Source organism: Brassica oleracea, chromosome C7 (assembly GCF_000695525.1).
Source record: "Brassica oleracea var. oleracea cultivar TO1000 chromosome C7, BOL, whole genome shotgun sequence".
Taxonomy (NCBI): Eukaryota; Viridiplantae; Streptophyta; class Magnoliopsida; order Brassicales; family Brassicaceae; genus Brassica; species Brassica oleracea.
Window position 1 is genome coordinate 11604767 of NC_027754.1, and position 20780 is coordinate 11625546.

The 20780-nt window shown below is 37.7% G+C and overlaps 3 protein-coding genes across 3 annotated transcripts; 1 reads left to right on the top strand and 2 right to left on the bottom strand.

The window, feature by feature from the left end:
* Positions 1–2650: 2650 nt before the first annotated feature.
* LOC106302101 (uncharacterized CRM domain-containing protein At3g25440, chloroplastic) lies at positions 2651–4511 on the bottom strand. The gene is made up of 3 exons (XM_013738620.1): positions 4332–4511; positions 3838–4132; positions 2651–3754 (listed from the first exon to the last, which is right to left on the bottom strand). Exons 1-3 carry the CDS (start codon positions 4454–4456, stop codon positions 2840–2842), a joined length of 1335 nt encoding a protein of 444 aa, XP_013594074.1. The 5' UTR covers positions 4457–4511; the 3' UTR covers positions 2651–2839.
* Positions 4512–5256: 745 nt separating this feature from the next.
* LOC106301743 (poly(A)-specific ribonuclease PARN-like) lies at positions 5257–7830 on the bottom strand. The gene is made up of 8 exons (XM_013738208.1): positions 7496–7830; positions 7291–7421; positions 7026–7217; positions 6815–6927; positions 6606–6722; positions 6404–6518; positions 6096–6308; positions 5257–6013 (listed from the first exon to the last, which is right to left on the bottom strand). The coding sequence occupies exons 1-8, from the start codon at positions 7828–7830 to the stop codon at positions 5379–5381; spliced, it is 1851 nt and encodes a 616-aa protein (XP_013593662.1). The 3' UTR covers positions 5257–5378.
* An 11312-nt stretch (positions 7831–19142) lies between these two features.
* Positions 19143–20620, top strand: LOC106304742 (ribosomal L1 domain-containing protein CG13096-like). Its single transcript, XM_013741137.1, has 8 exons — positions 19143–19314; positions 19393–19507; positions 19586–19717; positions 19796–19846; positions 19934–19980; positions 20056–20142; positions 20251–20305; positions 20389–20620. The coding sequence occupies exons 1-8, from the start codon at positions 19228–19230 to the stop codon at positions 20403–20405; spliced, it is 591 nt and encodes a 196-aa protein (XP_013596591.1). The 5' UTR covers positions 19143–19227; the 3' UTR covers positions 20406–20620.
* The last annotated feature ends 160 nt before the right edge of the window (positions 20621–20780 follow it).

Sequence of the window (20780 nt, forward strand, 5' to 3'; positions counted from 1 at the left end):
GGTAAACTTTAAGGTTTGGTCCGGTTAAGACGACTTATTATGGCTGATAATGTACAACAGACGACTTAATATTTAGTCGTCTGTTTTCAGACGACAAAATATTAAGTCGTCCTAGACCCTAAAATGAACCCCTAAACTAAAATGACTAGATTAACTAACTAACCACGTTATAAAATCAAATTATACTTAAATAGTGTTTACTATACACACAAATGAACACGCATAAGTAATTTTAAAAATTTTCAAAAACGGTTTTAATGCTTTCCAAAATCTAACCCTAAGAACACATACAATACTACAACATATGTTGATGAAACATAAACTAAAGAATATCATGACTCACTACTTTCACTCATCTATGCTGAAAACAATTGAAATTTGTTATATCTTAATTTATACCTCCTAAGACATATGTTAATTACATAATTCCCATTTTTCACTTATCAAAATATTTTTTACAAAATTTTTAAATTATGTTTAAGACTAACTGTCCAGACGACTTTCAGTTAAGTCGTCTGGACGACTTATTTTCAAGTCGTCTAAACAGACGACTTGCGAGGGGTAGAAACGTAAAAAAAATTCCGTTTTTTTGTTTGGTCACAAGGGGATAGTTGTAATTTCAATAGCCTTTTAGGTTACTTTTGCCTTTGACCCAAGTTGGGGTATTGTTTTGGGTTTGACTCCAAGTTTTGAGTCACACTTGGCAATTCTCCCAATAAGTATATAAATAAATACTGATTTTTTTAAAAAACATTTCAAAAAATAGTTTCAAACATAATTTTCGATTTTTAAAAAGAAATTTTGATAAAAAATTTAGAAAAAAAAAATTTTCAAAAAAAAGTTTTATAAAAAAATTTGAATTTGAAAAAATATAATTCGGAAACATAAAAAAAAATTATCATTATTTTTTTTCTCTTAATAATTATTTATTATATATATAGAGAATAAGAATATAAGAGTCTTTTGCCACTTAATGAAAAAAGTATTCTTGAAAATGTCTCTTTAGTGGTGGTAAAGATGAATAATGGAACCATGAAAGTGGTAAACATGAAATTCCCTCAAAATTCTTTTTGATTAATTTTATTATTTTCATTTAGGTTGGTTGTTGGCTTAGATATGTAAATATATTTTAGGAAGATATGTATAGCTTAAGATATATCGCGTTTAGAATGAAATAAAAATAAACTAAACATACAAATTTGTTTTTTTTTTGTATAACTTATAGCTTATGTCAGGTCTGTGGTGCGGAAATTGAAACGGTCCAGCACATGTTAGTATCCTGCAGGGTAGCTAGAGAGATTTGGTTTTTCTGCTTTGGCGAGATCCCTGAATTCCCACAGCCGGACGTGGCTTTATTTCAGTTCTTTCAACACCTCAGCTTTGTCAAACCCAAAATCCAACCTCAAAATAATTTACCTTTCTTTAAAGGATGGAGGATTTGGAAAATGTGCAACAAGCTTATCTTTGAGAATAAAAAAGGAGCATTTCATCCAGGTTGTTCATGCAGCGATAATGGATGAAGTAGTTTGGAAACATGTCGTATCCAACAAAATAAAACTCCTCATCAGGTCATTCAAAACTCCTCCCTTGATTCAACCAACCCCAAACAAACAAGTATTGTATTGTAGACGCTTCATGGAAGTCCCCAACAGAGAGAATTGGAATAGGGTGGTCCTTGTTCAGCAAAGAAGGCACTCTTCGTCTCCAAGGAAGCTCTGCAATTGATCTTACCATCTCACCCTTTACAGCAGAAGTACAGCAGTGAACCTAAAAAAAGTTAAACAACCCAATGAGATTGATATCTCAATTCAATATGCCCGTGTACTTATCAAACTAAGTGCATCCAACCCAGATATCCTTGCACAATATGCTACATCTATCCTCTGGGCTCTACAAAGACAACAAATCCAACGATAATAGTAACCACACAAAGGAAAAACTCTACTTCATGCATGATCAGGTTCGGCTCTGGGTTCAAGCCCATGCTTCCAGCCCTCATTTCAATAAGTATACTTTCGGCCCTAAGTTAGATAATATCTCATATTAGCCTTGTGGTAATATGTAGTGATTTTCCTTCAAAAGGTTTTCAGTTCAAGTTCCAAACCTGTCACTTTTTTAATAAAAAACTAAAGCAGCCCATTTTTTTCTCCAGGCTCCCGGCCTATTCGAACTCATGACCGCTAGTGTGCATGATCTTGTCTATGTGAATGTGTCTTTCAAGGAAAACACTAACTGGTTTGCATTATTAGATCAAAAAGAGAAACAGCTCGGCATATTCTTAAAGTTAGTTTTTGACTATACAACTGGACGTCTTCTTTTTCCATGTCAGCATCCTAGGTTGATCCGTTTGTTAGAGAAAACAAAATTTATGCATTATATCAATGCAAAATTACATCGAAGACAGAGATAAGATTGGTGAGACCAAAATGCTGTCGTGGATTAAGAAGATCGTAGCACTGGATTTGAAACATGAGCTTGAAATTCTGGACAGCGTAAGTTTCTTGGTGGATTGGGGAGAAGAAAGTCCTCGTGTTTAGTGAATACGTTGTCTAACAATGAAGTTAGGGGAACTACTTTTGGACTCGAATTCAGTTCATTTTTTTTCTCAATTATATTCCAAGTTTGACTCAATCCAGCAAGCAGCTTTGCATTAGTTTGGAGTTTTTTTTTTTAGCTTCCCAAATGAATAAGAAGCAAGCATATTTCTCATAACCACCACATTATCAAAATTTCAAACAGAGAGTAACCCCTTGAGCAAGTAGAGAGAAAGAAGATAGTACTCGTGAGATGAGCAAAGCTGCAAAGATGATGAAAACTAGAATCTCTTGGTCATTCCTCATCATCGTCTTTTCTTCTTTAAAAGTGAAGCAGCCCGAAGAAACATCTTGTCGACCTCATCAAAATCTGGAGACTCATCCTCCTTATCATCTCTTGATTTAGTTTTCCCTGGATCCCCAAAATCCTCTTCTTCTTCTTCTTCTCCTACCTTGTTGTTTATAGCTGGAAATTTCTCAAACTCCTCAAGAAAAAGCGGCCGCTCTGCCTTGTCGTTCTCTGATTCCGAATCAGTCTCAAATATATCAGAAAGGTCAGAATCCGTTGCCAATTCTTCTTCTTCTTCTTCTTGCTCATCCTCATCCTCAAAACACTCTTGGCTTCTTTCTATAATCTTCTTCAACTCTTCCGACCTTTGATCATCATCATCATCATCAATCTTGACTACACTCGGAGAGTCTCCCTTAGTAGCCTCACATTGCGCTTGAAGCAACTCAAGCTCTTGTTCAAGCCTCGGAATATACTTTCTAACAGCACGAAGCGCATCCCTACATTTGGATTTGTCCAAAGCCTTTTTTCTCGGGAGAGTAACCCTTGGAGACATGATCTCAGTCGGAGGCTGGACATAGTTCTTGCCTCTGTACATAATAATGGTGTTCCCTTCATGAACATCAAGCACGATCCCACCAGTCAACCTAGCTAACTCAACAGCGATCTCATTGACTTCCTCCTGAGTAAACGTTTTGATGACAACCTGTAGCGTCTGATGCTTCTTCCAGTGAAGATGCATGTTCAGAATCACTCCTTGGTAGATCCCACGTCTCCCAACAGGAACATAGTTCTTACACTTCAAACCCATTTTCAGAAAATAGAAATGCTCCTCAGGTGTCAAGATCTCAGGGTCATGCGTCGTTTCAGATGACTCTGAAGGTTCCAGCTTCTTCATCGTCTCCACAAGTCGTTCCTCTTTCTTACGAGCCTGTCAGAACAACACAAGGAACATAAGAGATGTAATAACAATAACGCATGTGCTGGTCTGGAAGAGTAACAAGAAGACGAAACCTTTCTTAGTTTGTTGAGAATCTTTTCTTCAGCAGTCATTCTTTCAACCTCTTTCTTCTTCTTCCACCGGAAAAACTTGAGCCACCGCACAACCGCACGTTTACCTTTGAGCTTTTTCCTCTTGGGTTTTGTAGGAGATACTCCATCTTGACTCGAACTGTTCTCAGGGTTGCTCGTGGTCTCATGAGATGGAGTAGAATGAAACCAAGAGGAGGATGTCAAGAAGTATCTAGCTTTCCATGCAGGTTCTTGACAAGACTCGTTAAGCAAAACCTTGCACAAGAGATTACCAGAGCTACTACATTATCAGTTTAAATCTCCTACGATTTAGTTACAAACAATAACAAGATCATCAAACAATTCATACAAATTTACATTTCGACTAGATTCGATATTTTCCCACATCAATGAACAATCTCTCATCACGAAAATGAATCGTAACTCCGAACAATCCTAATAAAATCAAAGCGGAGCTCGAATGCTTTGAGTGGTACCTGATAGTGTGAGGAGGGATGGAATTAGAGCTGGGGGAAGAGGCCAACGACCATAGCTGCCGATAATTACGGCGTAACAGTACTGACATCGATGTCGAAACCCTAGCCGCCGTCGGTATCACCATTTCTTCTCCCCCGACGGTGTTAACTATCTCCGGAGGGTTTATACTAGGTTCATTAACCGTCTTTAACCGGTCATGGTTATTGACTCTATTCACAGCTGAAATCCCTCGACCGAATCAATGTTTCGGTTTGGTTCAACTTCTCTTGTTAGTATCTGGTTGATTGGTTTATTATGGTCGAGGCGTGATTTTGTAATGAATTTACTGAAACAAACAAAAAATAGATAATAGAAAAACGAATATTGGACACATACCGGGTCAAAAACGGTCCAGTGCCAGTCAGTGAGTAATTTGGCCAGTTAAGAATATAAATTTTCTCCCACATCGAACAAAACTGAAACTACACTTCGAAGGATTCATGTATAAAACCGATCTGGTGCCATTATTCACAACCCATGGAGTCCTGTGGTGAGCACAAAGCGAACTATTCTTTCGCCTTTTACTAAAGAATACCGTGTGATCTCCACGATTAACAGGCATACACTAATTTTTGGAGGGGTTAACTTCTATACGAAGTTTGCTCCACTAATCTCTCAGTTTCATCTTTTTTTTTTTAAAAACCTCACCTTGTCTAGTTTTGTTACTCAATAGACAGACTTAAGCTCTGTCTGGTTGTAAGCCCTATTGTTTACTGATCCGATAAGCTGTTACTAGATACAATAATTGCCTGTTGTAGTACTGTACCATTGATTATCCTGTAATAGCAAGGAAAACAACTCAGCCTTGCCTTTGTGCTTTACATTCCCACAAATTTTTTTTATTATTATTATTATAAAGCGTAGCAAGCTTATTTTCATAAACCATAATACGAAAATTGCTAACACAACTGAATCTAGATCAAGTCAGAAAGAAGACTTAAAGAATTAAATCATAAGCCACATGGACGGAGAATCCATTACATTGGTTCTCTAAAGACCAAAACTATTCATAGCTCATCAAAATTGATAGTTAACTCGCTCGACCAACTAATATCTGATGGTTTGGTGTCTAAATCACGATCAGTATCTGAAGATTCCAATGTTTTGTCTAGAGCTTCTGCTAAGTCAGCCTCCCAGAAACCTAATCTACATGCTCTCCTGTAAGTCTCATAACCTGCTACTCTTAGCCCTTCTGCGACCATCTCTCTTAAAGAACCAACAAGCTGCTCTTCATTGTTAACCTCCCTGAGGAAAGTCTCCGAGGAACCTGACTCCCAAAACAACACAACCGCACAGCTCCTGTCTAAGTATTTAACATCAAACTCTTGCGCAAAAACAGCGTGTGACTTTTGTAGAACATTCTTCAGCATTGCAGCTGTCATCTTTTTCGACAGTCCCCATATGAACACCAAATTCTCAGAGCTTACTCTCCTGCTGTTCTTTGACCAGACTTTGACATTTTCATCGTTTGAGGTGATTGAATTTGCATGTTCAGCAGAATCCAAAGCTTGGAGATCTTCATTTGATCGAGCAGGGGATTTATCTGATTTCTGGATGGTACTTAGTTTAGCAAAAAGCTGAGATATCATCACAACATTCTGTCCATGCATCTGATTGCCTTCGTCTGGGTTGGCCGCACATCCTGATAAGAGAAGCCATATTAACAGTCACTAATGTGTTTCACGTATTTACGAGGAGAGGGTCGTACAAAGCAGAGATCTGACCTTGATTTGCTACTTCCACATCCACAGGAGCAAAGAACCGATTCAAGGAGGACATAGCTGCAGGAAGATTACTTATATTACTTAAGGGGCTAATTTCTTTCATGAGTTGACTGAGATCCACGAAGTTGGGAAAGGCTGAGCTCAGTGAACTGCTGAAGTCATCAACATTTGAAGGTAGAGGACCTAAGAATTTGGCATGAATAGAAGTGAAATCTGCAACACATTGAAACTAAGATTATCATCAACGGAGGACGAGAGGAAAAAGCTTAATTCATGTGCAAACTAAGGAGAAGATATTAGGAGATAACCGCTAAGATAATTCTGAGAAACAACAGGTTTCTGTGAAGAAGAAATCAAATCAACCACTTCTCGGAAGCCACGAACTCGCTGGTTCTCTTCATTTTCAAGATCTTGAAGCTCTCTCTGTCCAAGAGAATAAATTCTATTAAAGAGATTCACCATCATTATGATTCATACTGGATTAATATAAATCCAATTAATCTCCCATACCTTAAAAAGATCCTTGTCCTCCTTCGAACTCATGAAGACAGTACGAACTGCTTGTGTTCCTCTGCTCTTAGAAGCAACGAGTAGAGGGACAACATCACCAGAGAACTCGGTCAACATCTGTGTTGACAAAAAATTAAAAGCTTATCAAACTAACCATCGACACAGACTGCAATCATGGTGGCAAGTATCAAGTAAGCTTTATCATCTACCTCTAAGATGAGTTGCACTTGGCGCTCACTGCAGACATCAATAGTCAAGCATAACCTTGAACCATACTGCTCACTCCCCAACACCAGTTTCCTCAGAGAGCTCACCAAATCATCTGAAAATCAACAAAATAGATGCCTTATATTAAAAAAACTGTCCAACTTAAGGCAAAAGAGATTCATACTGAAAGTGTCTTAACACTAGCAAGTGCACCATCTCCTGTCTTTGAGCTGGAGTCAATACAAGACTGTCTCCAACTTTTGACGCGTGACCTTATCCTTCCAACAAACACAGTATCAGCTACAGTGGATGGAGAAGAAGGTACAGTGATGGGATCAGGTAAAATCGGATTCCCTGACAGAAACTTGGACGCAGATTCTTGTTCTCTGGACAAGTACGAGATCCCTGTCCATCAAAAAAATATCATTAAGAGACAAACTCCTAAAGAAACAAACCGAGAGATGAAGTAGCAATAAACCTTCATAGATACAGGTGTTGAAATCAAACCCTTCCCTAGCCATGGCCGTTAAACGAGAAGCTTGACAAGAGAAGCTATAAGAAGGCATCCCTAACTTCAATTCATCTCGGGGATACAAATAGAAGTTATATCTACATAAAGCCGAAACCCTAATCAATCAATATGCAGTAAAGAAGGAGCAAAGAGAGAGACTTGGCAATCATACGGGTGAACGGTGAGCTTGGAGCCGCGAAGGGAGAAGGGACAGAGAGCGAACTGGAAGATCTGGTAGCGTTCGGCGGCGTATTTAGCCTTCAAATAACTCGTCTGAGGTGTATCAATGGCGGAGACACGGTGCCAGGCGGCGGCGTAGGAGCCGGTGTTCTGTAGGGAGAGGGCTACGAAGTCTGAAGATTCGATGGAAGTGCGAAACTCATCAAGAGAGGATTTGAAGTTGGATTTTGTGACCTGCTTCACACTCCATCTCCGATGATTTAGGGTTTTACTATTGCCGGCGGAAGCGGAAAGGTAGCGCCTTTGCATTTTCAGCAGCATCGTCATGTCCAGAAATGAGAGGCTATTCGATTTATGTGTTACAAAAATAAATATACTATCTATTTACCATAAAGTAAGACCTCTTTGTACATTGAAGACTCTAATATAAGAGTGTAAAAATGTTTCAAGAAAATAAAAGTGTATAGAAAAATGTTTCAAGAAATTATTTTTCAAAAATTATGTATAATTATAATATAAATTTTGAATTTAAAAAAAAAAATTTAAGATACTTAAATATATTTATGTTCAATATTTATTATTATATATTTTAATATGTGTGAAAAACTGAAAATATATTAATTTGGAAAAGAAAGAATATTATAAATATTTTAAAAGTATTTTTTATTAAGGAACTACAGAACAAAAAATGACTAGACCTTCAATTACATGAAATTAAAAATGACAACAAAACATAAGAAATTTAGAGATGTTTATAATCTTTTCTCCGGTTAAAAACAGCTATAGAAGTCCAATGCTTCACGAGGTTTGTATTCTGGAACTGTATGCAGGAAAATGGTCATTTCATATCTAATCTATCATGAACTATTCAGTTCATATTTTGTTTATATGACCGTGCAAAAACATATATGTACTTTCGAAAATTTCAAATAACATACATGTGGTTTGCTTTTCGGCGAAAACATACACAACCGCCACATTACCTACTACGTCATCTAATGTTGCTGATGTAGATGTTATGTCAGCAATTTTTGCTGACGAAGATGCCACGTGTAAAATATTTTTCTTAAACAAAAAATCTTTTTATAAAAAAATAACTTTTTAGAAAATGAAATTTTTTAAATTTTTTTTATTATTTAGTAAAATAAACAAAAATTAATTAAATAATTGAATTACAATCTTATATAAGAGATATATTTTAAATGTTTCGATTCTATCACAAGATCATCCTTATTTGAGTTATATTTGTGTTGTAATGATTTAAATTCAATTCTAGTGTTGCAGTCGTGTTACTCTCGATTAATCATAGTTATGTTGTTTACAATTAAAGAATTTAGAGTAACATATTATAAATTCTTAATCTATTAAAATAAAACTATTCGCATGATTACATAATCGCTCAAAAAAAATTCTATACAAACATATAACCAAAATTAACATAAGAGTAACTGAAAGGATCAAAACATTATAATGGATATTTCTTATATAAGATTAAAATTTCATTATTTAATTAAGTTTTTTTAATTTTTAAATATTAAAATTTTATAAATGTTTAAATTTTCTAAAAAGATTTTTTGATTTATTTTACTTAAAAAAAAATTGTACACGGTCCATCTTCATCAGCAAAAGTTGCTGACATAACATCTAGTAAGCAAAATTAAATTATGTGGCAGGTGATGTGGCGACCAATGTATGTTTCGCTAAAAAAGTAAACAACATGTATGTTATTTGAAATTTTCGAAAATACATGTATATTTTTGCACGGTCATATAAGCTTGATATAAATTGAACATATTGCGATATGTTGAATACGTAATGGCCGTTTTCCCAATGTATGTCCTACACTTTACAAAGCAAAACTTTCATACGTCAATCACAAAGAGCACATTCATGTGTACGTATATTTGCTACCAAATTGTACAAATGATGAGTTTTGAGAAACAAATCGATGAAAAGAGAGTTAAAGAAGAAAAATAAATTACTCGGTAACTTGGTCATTTGATATCCATGGCTTTCATTTATCAACTATCTTGTAACCCACTGACTTAGTCGATGATCAGATTCGAGCCAGTATAAAGTACACACATATCAATGATATCACTGCACAAATTCAAAATCTATGGTACTCTCTATACATTTTCTTTGCTTTTGTAAATGTAAATTATATACTTAAAATGAGTGCTTCCAGTGCTTCTAAATGTAGATGCCATGAGACAGTGTGCCGGAGAGATATCTGAGAATCCGCTCGGCCTCTTTCCAGTGCTCAACGGTCAGCTGATGCATAAATTGTGAGAGTCGATTGACAATATAAGCAATTTTAGGCTGAGTGAAAGCCAAATATTTTAGGTTTCCGGTGACCATTTGAAACTCGCATAGACAGGCAAGAACATTTCCGATGTTCAGTGTAAGCTTTGGAAATGTAGCAAGAGGCATAGACGCATGATTTGTCTCATGCATATTAACTTTAGCAAGAAGATCAATAATATATTGCCGTTGCATCAGAGGGAGACCACCGGCTGTTCTAGTAACCTCAATACCCAAGAAGTAATTCAAGTCCACTGGTTGCTTGAAGGAGAAGCGATTGGAGAGAACATGAATACAAGCTGAGACAAGATGCGGGCTACTTCCAGTGACAATTATATCATCGACATAGATGAGAATTTAGAGTTCTTGCCTTCAACGTAGATGAAAACAGAGGTGTCAGAAGTGGAGTTTGTGTAGCCCATCTGAGACAAAAACGTCTTGAGTTCCTGGTACCAAGCACGAGGTGCATGTTTGAGCCCATATAGCGCTTTCCGTAGACGACAAACGTGATGAGGACGATCTTGATCCACAAATCCTTGAGGTTGACTCACATAGACTTCATCGGAAAGTGTTCCTTGAAGGAAAGCATTGTTTACATATAGCTGCTTGATCGGCCATAACTGTGTTACAGCAAGATGAAGAACGAGTCGTATGATTAGAGACTTAACAACATGAGTGTTGTGTGTATCCTCGTGCAATCCACCATGATTTATACCTTCCCACACAACCGTTAGGCAAAAATGTTATGGTATGTATCCACCTTGTGTCATTGACATGTTGATGTGGTTCGGGAGGAACAAACTCAAAGGTGTGATTTGCGAGCTGAGCATTATAATCATCACTCATCGAACGTCACCAATACTCATCTCGCATAGCTTGAGCTACAATGGTCGGGATTATGGGTTTTAGAGGAGAGGTTTTAGCTAGGAGGTGAGCTTTTTAGTGGGTTTAGTGATTCGGTTCTTTGCTCGAGTTTGCATTTGGTGAATATTTGTGAGAGTTTGGTTTTGCGGAGGTGGAGGTATTTCTCGGTTTTGATGGTTTGAAGGCGATGGGTTTGGATTCTCTGCAGTAACATATTAGGGGTTTGAGAGTTACCTGCTGTAGACGGCTGAGAATTACTTGATGATGTGTCCGATGAATTATGCACTTCTTGAGCCTCGTCATTCTGCTCTGCCTGGACAGAGTGTGAATTGCCTGGACAGATGTGAAGAGGATGTAGTCGACAACTGTTGCATGTGAGGATTTTGGCTCGGGGAAGGCATTGAGGTGTGTTGTACGAGTGTGGACGGAGTTACTTGAATGGGAATTTGTGGTGATGTGTTTTGTTCATCCTCTGGAGTTTGAAGAGGAGAGGCATGTGGAAATTGATTCTCAAGAAACTTAATATGGCGAGATGTATAGAGACGTCCAGTAGGAAGATGAAAGCACAAGTATGCACTTTGTGTGAGTGAATAACCCTACATGGCAACGAACAATCCTCCAGTTTATGTTTGGTATATGGTTGAAGCCAGGGAAACCACAAGCAGCCAAAGACTCGTAGCTTCAAGTAGTTTGGCGACTTGGAAAAGATATTTTCAAATGGTGAGAGGTCGTCTGTAACAGGAGAAGGTAGGCAGTTGATTAGGTAGACGACAGACGCAAAAGCATATGCCCAATACGATGTCAGAAGAGAGGACTGATGAAGGAGAGTTAATCATGTCTCGATGGTGTGACGATGTTTCCTCTTCGATATCCCATTGTGTTCTGCTGTATATGGAGGTGAAGTGAAGTGAGAGATGCCATGTTCGGCAAGCTATGAGCGCAATGCCACAAACTCTCCACCATTATCAGAGTAAAAATTTCTGATTTTCGCTGTAAAATGTGTTTCCACCAGTGTTTTGAATGCGATGAATGTCGGCTTAACTTGTGATTTTTGCTTCAATGGATAGCACCATGTGTACTGAGTATATTGATCAACCAACACTAGTTAGTATTTAAAATTATCAATGGAGGTGATAAGAAATGACCAGACTTTGAATAGATGTATTAGAGAGGTTGGGTTGAGGTAATAGAGTTTGTATAAAAAAGAAGTTTATGACTTTTATTAATGAAACAATGAGAACAAGGGTTTTGTTTTTATGAAAAAGACAAAGGTAATGAAAACTTAGAAACAAGTGATTGCAAAACAGCTAATGAAGGATGTCTGAGGCAAGAGTGCTAAGAAGAGTGGGACGTTTTTGGTGATGGTGAGGCAAAGAGGGATATGATGTTCTTGTTTGTAATCGGCCACTCGTACAACTCATTTCTAGTTTTGCCATGAAGTAATCGGTTCCACGTGCTGAGATCCTTCACCTAAAAGTGTGCAGGAAAGAATTCAACGGACACATTATTAGTAATACACAAGCAGTAAACAAAGATAAAATTTTTCTGTAAGTTTGGAGCATAGAGAACATCTTGTAAGGCAAAATAATGAGATGAAGTTTTAAGGTAAGAGTGACCAGTATGAGAGATGGGGAGAGCTGAGCTGTCATCAATTGTGACTTCTTCGCCTCTAGTATACGGCTGGTGCATCGACAAATTGTTTAGATCAGTGGTGAGGTGATGTGTCGTCCCACTGTCTATAATCTAGTTGTTTGGATTGTATGACTGTGTTGTCACCAAGTTGGCCCTCGGCTGCCTAGAGTTCGACTGGGGAGAGTACTTGCACAAGTTGGAATTGTAGGCCGCATTTCCATTCTGAAGTTGGGAGCATCGTTGTGCACTATGACATGTATACCACACAGCTGACATCTACCTTGGTACCCACGCGTCGGATGATCGGAATGGGAATAGCTATTGTTGTTCTGCTGCCACGTCTGTTGATTACGATTTCCATTGTTGTTGTTGCGATGTCCTTTAAAGTTGTTGCAGTTGTTACCACTGTTGGACAGATTGCGATATGTAACCACATTCGATGTGATCGGTACTATGGTCGAGCTCTTGATTTGCATTTTAGCTTCATGATTCAGTACCTTTTCATGGAGTTCAACAATGGTGGGTGTGGAGTCGCGGCCTTCAATCTGATCCATGATTGATTTGTACTCTTCTGGGAGACCTTCAAGTATATGATCTATTTGATCCTCGAGATCATACGGTTTCCCCAATAACGAAACTTGATCAAACCATGTAGTAAAAGCTTGAACGTAAGCATCGATCGCAGATTTGTTTGATGTGACCTCTTCTCGGCTGTTTTATTTTCTTGTGGAGTTGTTTGATGTGACCTCTGCTCGGCTTGGCGTAGGTAGCCAACAGATTTTCCCAGATTTGAGCTGAGTCGTTATAGTAGAGAGTATCGTCTGAATCGATGTGGTTATGGAGCCTAGGAGAGCGCTTTAAATGAGCCTGTCTTGGCGTCTCCAGATTGCGTACGCCAGATTTGGCGTCTGAACACCGTCTCTGTTGTTGGTCAGGTTTGGTACAATGAGAGTACCGTCGACAAATCCTACACGATCATAATCATCGATCATGGCGAGAACTTGGCGGCTCCACATAAGAAAGTTAGATGCTGTAAGCTTTGTGACATTAGTCATGTTGATATTGAGAATGATTGTTGTTTCCGAAACCATGTTGGTTTCGTTTGAAGAAGCCGGCGAGGTTGACATGATGATTGAAGAAGATGAAGTTTTTCAAATAGAGTTTGACGGCTGGTAAAAATTTCAGATCCCTAGGTATCTTAGCTCTGATACCATATATATATGAAGGCTTTATCTTATTAGATGATATGAGTAGAATATTTACAGTGATTACACAGCTAACCTAGGTAATACATAATGACTAATATCGCCTTACAGCTTATATATACTCTACATGTAGTTTATGTTTTGTTTCTTTTTTGTTTAGATGGACCGAGAGTGTTGAATACTAACTTTTGCATGCGACTGTGAGATAAATTTAAAGGAACTAATTTAAATTTGATAAAGGATATAGATATGGAAGTTACATAATTCATCTAAATAATGAAAACAAAATTTGTCATTTGCTTATAATAATAGCATGTGTCACACCGATTGTCAATGTTGTCTCGGTGACATGTTATGGTTGCCCTTGTGTTCATGTAAGTGGTTGTGTAAGACTGAAGTCTTGTGACTCTTACTCTATAGATTGATTGTTTGATCTTTTTTCCAGCAGGTGTTTGCTTGTGTTTTTTTTTGTCTCCATCCAAGGCTATCTAACATTGTGTGTCCGATTGCCGGTTCTCCCCTACATAATATTATTATACCGTAAAAGTAAATAACATTGTCGTACGAACCTTATGATGTGATGCGTAGATGTGGCAAGCGCCATCTATGTTGTTGTTATGGAAATATTCTTGTATCCCACATACGCAATGAGCCTGCAAGTTACTGCTGGTGAGGCAGCGTTCCATAAGATCGTTGTACCTGTGTAAAGATGATATTGGGTGAATGGTTAGGAGGTGGAGATTGATGTTCCTATAGATGAGAGGGTCGGGGCAGAGAAGGCAAGATGAGGGATTGCTACCATGATATTTTGGACTGTGGATCTGGAGATCTTTACTACACGTGAAATAATTTCAGTTTGGATTTCGGTTAGCAAGAGTTAGAGTTTAGAGAGAGGTATGTTTATTGTCATTGTGATTGTGATTTTCTGAGTGTTTTGTTTTTTGTTTGGATGAGTGCTTGCCGGAGGCTCATATTTTATATGTAATATACGATGGTTTGATTTGATAAATATGTGTGGAGTTATGTTTTTGAAAAATGAATGTTTGGTGTTTATTGCACTAACGCGTTCGTTATGTATAATTGATTTTTTGTAACGTAATTTTGGAAAGTATACTTGTTTTCTGAGTAAGTATTGGAATTATTTTTTGTGACCATTGAAAATTTGTACTTATTGGATTTAATGTACATTTTAAATTCAATCTTGAAGATATTTTGTTGACATATTGTATTTAATGTTTCATAGATATATATGGTAATTGGATTAATGGTTTATGTTGGTCGTATGAATTTTTAATGAGTAAGAATCATTTTAATTATTAAAACGCATAGAAGAAACATACTTTCAAGATACTCATAATATCTTTTGAATCATTGGGGTCAGTGATTTGTAATAAAAAAAATTAAAAAAAAATATTGTGGTTGTTCATTTTCTTCAATGTGATAAATCCTAGTAATATCTAAGTTTTGTTTTAGCCTGCAGTAATCAGAGATGTTAAATTAGTACATTAGTGGGGGTTATAGTACACCTTATTATCTGTTGAGAAAAATATCTAAAATCAGTTTTGGGTTTCGTATTACAAAATGGACTCAGCTTTAAAGCCCATGGGCATAAACAACTTGATGAACTTCTTTAAGTTTACAGGCGTGCTAACACCAGAGCACACACGTGTTAAGGAGGCGGGAAAAGAATGATAACGGCGCCGGAGAGTCGACAGAGAGAGAGGGAGAGTGAGACAACATCAGTAGATCGCTCCTTTCTCTATCATCTCCATCGTTATCAAATTCTGATGGGTATACAATAGTTTAGCTCTTGTTTCTATCTCCGATCTTAGAGTCTGTGTTTTGTTTGGCTTAACGAAGCTTTTAGCGGAAAATGTGCCTAATGCTACAGAATAGCAGAAATTCGAGATTTTTTCAGGCTGGTAATCGTCGCTGAGGCTAGCATAACCATTTACCAAATTCTAAACCAATGCATGTTTAATCGAACCATTTGTTATCTTTACGGTGGAATCAAGGGTGTGTAATGCTCTTCTTATCAAATATCCCCACATAGAAAGTATTAAAATGAAATGTAAAATAAGAAGTTGATAGAGGAAAAAAAGAAACCCAACATAATAAGATATGTACACATAAGAAAACCCGTGAATTTTTCACACTTGTCTATGTTTGTGTACTTAGCTGCATGAACTCTAATTTGGTGTTCATCAGATGAATGCGATAAACTATCGCATCTGTTTGTAGTAATAACATCTTGGACAGCGGGTGTCTAGGTCGTTCATGTGACATTTTTGTATTGGTTGGTTTTTCCTCATATTTGTTGTATACTCTTCATTATGATGATGATGTATCTTAGTGATATCTTGTTTGCTCTCCAGCAACGATCACTTTGACGCTTGCTTGCCTAAAAACCAAGGGAACATGAAAACATGTTTCCCTCCTCTCGGTTTTGTGTGCATAACATAAGGATTCCATAGAGATACATACCATTGTCATAAGAACCTTTAGCAGATTTCTTAAGGTGGAACATCCCAATGGTTGTGTTATCATGGATGAAGTACTGCTTGATCCCTTCAATGTAGTGAGCAGCTGGATTTTCACTTACAATACATCTGTTCATAAGTTGGTGGTAGCGTTTGGATGCATGCCATGTGGTCGCAAGCTGAGATTTTTGAAGACACAATCATCTCTGATCATTTTTGAAGAAATTGTTCTTGATACCGTCAGGCATTGGCGGATATCTTCTCGGGTGGAAGAGGCAACTCTGAAAGTATGTTTCCCAAGCAAATCTTGTGGCAGTGATTCTAAGAGAGAGGTTGTTGTGATCTGCCATTTTGTTGTAAAGTGTGAGAGATAATTTTATTTTTTGCCTTGCGTTTGCTAATTTTATAGTGGAACAATGTTTTGAAATTTTTTTTTGAACGTATGATTGTGAATTTAATGTGCCCTTCAAACTTATGAAGATTAAAGCGTTTGACTAATTGCATAATTATAGGGATTTGTTTTAGGAATATTTATGATTTATAAGTAAATGTATGTTTTTTATTAACTTAATTGCTAACGTTATGCTGTTGATTAATCTATAATAATATTGTAGACATTTTTTCTAGGTGCTGAGTTATTATTTTTGATGCTAGTAGATTATGTTGTATTTTTTGTCGTATTTCTCCCTGTGTTATCTATGTTAAGAGAATATTTGGAAAGAGGATAGCAATGAATGATTTTGTATTTAATATGATTATCTTTTTCCTTGGTTTGATTTTGAGGACTTCATTTGAGTTTGAAAGATATATTAAAAGATATATTTTGAGGAGGAAGTAGGCCATACTTTGTTTATGATGCACCCGGAAAAAGCTCCAGGACCAGACGGGATGACAGCTCTTTTCTCCAAACACTCTTGGCATATTATCAAAAAAGAACAGGTGCATCATAAACAAAGTCTGACTAAAACTGAAACATAAACCCCAAAAAAAAAACAAGAATGATAGAAGTAGATGGGCTCGACTCTAAAGCTCCCATCAAATGAAGTCAATAAACTTCATCACTTGCTTGTAGTGAAAGCAACGATTGCACCGATTATCCATGTCATTTATGTGACACCTTTTTAGGATTTGAGGAGCAGCATGTTTCAGACATATCGCCTCTTCATGGCAATGTCAAAATGGTGCAGAGATCTCTTAATTCTCCCACAGCAATGATCAACTTGTTGTTTGTTGCCCTCCCAGCCTAGAGTAGCCATGTATTGTTTTCCTTCATCCAGGTTTCCTCTGGACATCATAAGCAGACTATACATGTACTTAGCGTTAGCATAATTTCCGTCAGCGGAAAGACGAAAGTGGAATAATCCTTTGGCAGTGTTCTTGAAGTAGAAATACACCATCTGATGTTTCTTGACACCAGCGGCGACGGCTTAGCTCGCTGGTGTCACTGCCATTACTCTTCTATATCGGCTCCCCTCGTCCTCTGCTACCTCGTGATGATATCTGCTTCGAATCCGGCAAGTCCTCCGGTGATGATTGGTTGCTTGAAATCAATGAAAGGCCACTGTCTCGTTCACCATTTTCTCCCCTGTGCACCATAACCTCTCCCGCTGTGCCACATCTCGAGTTCAAACCTTCGCCACCACCTCTGCTCTTCCCTCCGCACCACGTCTCTGTTTTGCCACCAACTTCTGCCTCCGCCACTCACCAAGTCTTGCTAGCTGTCTTGCCGGTCTCGCTGTCACCATCTACTATTCCGACATCTAGACAGCCATTACTCGCCAGGGTTTCTACGGAGCCAAGCAAAACTGACCAGATCTATCTCCATCCCTGCCGGCAGAAATGACTCATCAACCGCGGCCCTGTCTCCCTCCTCACCTAGGAAAAGTAATCGTCAGTCATATGGTTTCTCTTTCTCTGCACTACGTCATAGCTTCACCAAATCGGAGAAACGCTCCAGTAAAACACTTTGCACGAGGACCCTATTGTTCCAGTGAGAAACCTCCACCAACTGGCACTCCCCGCCTTTCTCCCGATGCTCACTCACGCTGTCTCAAATTGCCTAAGTTCGATGACTTTCTGCTCAAAAGTATTTTGGTTACATCTTGTTTGTCTCGTTACGGTAATGTCGAGATCCAAAAGTTTGGCCTAGTTACAATGTCAGCTCTGTCATCCAACTATTACTTTCAATATCTCGGTGAAGTCGTATCCGTGTCAGCGACCTTCGTCCACAGCCGTCTCTACGGTCCTCCCACCCTTTTTCTCGTCGCTAGAACTACTGTGCAAGAGTGTGGACGCGCCAGATTTGCTCGCTGCTACGTCACTGCTGCGCCTCCATCACATTACGTCGTCTTAAACATCGATGGTTCTTCACAAAGTCAATTATGCAACCTTCAAACCGGAGTTGTGGCATGGAAACCCAACCATTCCAAAGATTTTTACCTCTTATCTGATATTTGCCCACACACGTTTTGGTTGAACGAGTGCGATGAATGTATGCTTAGATCCCTTCGGTTACAAATTTTTGGGATGGACACGGTAATGTTGAGTTCCGAGGTTTGGACTCAATTAAACCTTCAGCTCTGTCATCAAACTTCATCCTAAGCGCCTCTTTGGAGGTGAAGTTAGAGTTTGAGATTCACATAGTCTCTTCGGTAAGCTTTGTTGGGTTTAAAGCTGATTGTGCTTGTTTAAGTGTCAAATCAAGTCAGATATGACTTCGTACTCTCAATGTTGCCTGCGGTTTTGGAGCTTCTCACCTAAAGTTCTTGTCAGTCAACATCCCAACTTCTTCTTATAGGTGTATCAACATTGTTCTCGACTATCAATTGTTCTTTTCAACAATCGCCATAGGAACAAAAGTGGAGATTCCCTTTGGGTTTCTTCATTTTGCTGAGCATGACTCGCCTCTTAATCGTTCTATCTTTAGTTGTTTTGTAATGTTTTCCAACTTTGTTTTACCATTGAGCATGGCTGTAGGATCTTCTGTTTCATTTGTAAACGTTATGCTCATTGAGCCTTTTTATAATATATGTTGTGCACGAAAAAAAAGAAAACTATATGAGAGTAAACGGACTATAGGGGCAATACATTGTAAAATATAATCCTTTTTTTTAGCAAAGTAAAATATAATTCTTAATCTAATAAAACGGGGAAATATAAAGGGAACCCTTAAATTTGCTTTCTCCGCAATCGCCTGTTTCTGAAAGAGATGTTCGAAAACCCCTTCTCGGTGCTCGTAGATGGCTTACAGAGGAAGAGGACGAGGAAGAGGAAGAGGTGGGTTTGGCGTTGAGTATGCGAAGGCAGAACCTTTCGTGATTTTCCCCGTAAGTTGAAAACTTTTTTGCTTTGATTCATCTCTCCTCCCATATGCAAAGTCTGAACCTTTTTTTTGTTGCGGGCAGGACATAGCGTTACCTGACCGCAAATCAATCTCAGAAGACAAGCAATTCAATGATCGTTTTGACAAGTTTTGGAAAACTTCGATTTACCACTTAGGCGATGGAGTTTCAAAGAAAGGTATCTATTATACAAAACATACATAAACTCTCTTATTAGACTTTGATTTTTAATGTTTTCTTTTTTTTTGGTATTCAGAGAGTGAGAGTTTAGATATTGAGAGGTTTTCAGACACGTTGAAGCCAAAGAAGAAGAAGTCTCATGAGAGGGGATCTTTCTATGACTATCTTGTTCTTAGACCTGATAACTTCCCTAAAGAACTTCTTGGAGGTTTCGAACTAATCATCGTGTAAATTTAGTTTCATCTTTTTAAAGTTACTGTTTTGATCATATGCTGCAATCTCTCAGATACTCCAAGAGAACGGCCTGTGAAGAGAGCTAAATGGACTCAAGACGCAGGTAATTGATATTGTTGTTTTTTTTTATTAGTTTCAACAATGTTATACAACTCAAAAGAAACTCAAAGTTTATGCTCTGTTTTTGTAGATCTGCACAAGTTGGAGGTTTTGGAGAAGCTTGGAGCAAAGCTTAAGGTATAACAAAATACAGTTTTAAGGAGCCCACAAGTCTTTACATGCATGTTTGATTTTTTTTTTTTTGGTTTATAGGCTGAAAGGAAGGAAGAGAAAGGAGAAGGTGATGATGAAGCTGAGGAATCTGAGGGAGAAGATTCTGATAACGGAGATTATGATAAGGTTCTTCTCTCTTTTTTTTTTCTTCTTCTAAACTAATTGGTGAAAGATGAACATGTCACTATTCTGGCTCTGAAGATTAGTTAAACTTTCTTCTTTTATGTTTTGTAGACTAAAGACTTTGATGATGATGACGACGATTATAACAAGCCGGAGGATAATGATAGTAAGCATCATCTTTACACACGATTATATACTTGCAAACTTAGAGAGATGATTCTAACTTTGTTTTTCGTTTTCTGTCAACAGATGAAGAAGAGTATTAAAGCTAATTGTCCCCATGTTTTAGTCCAAGAACTTGAGCATTCACCTATTTTCCCTCTCTTGATTCCCTCTTTAAACTTCTATGATCAAAAGCTAATTCAAATATCAAAATACGGAGTAATGCATATATTAGTTAACATTTAATGTCGACCAAGACCCGTATGGAGATGATTAAGTGAAAACATGAACAAGCTTAACATCGCAAACTTAGGTTCGAAATCAGAATTCCTTTTCCACGTTTTGTCATGAAACTGATACGGTTTATCGTTCCCAAGTTAGCTATCGGACTTTGCAACTCTTCTTTTACTTCCAAAAAATATTATTGGAAACTTGAATTTTATTAGGAAGGATGTTTTAAGCTCAAAGAAGACATCATT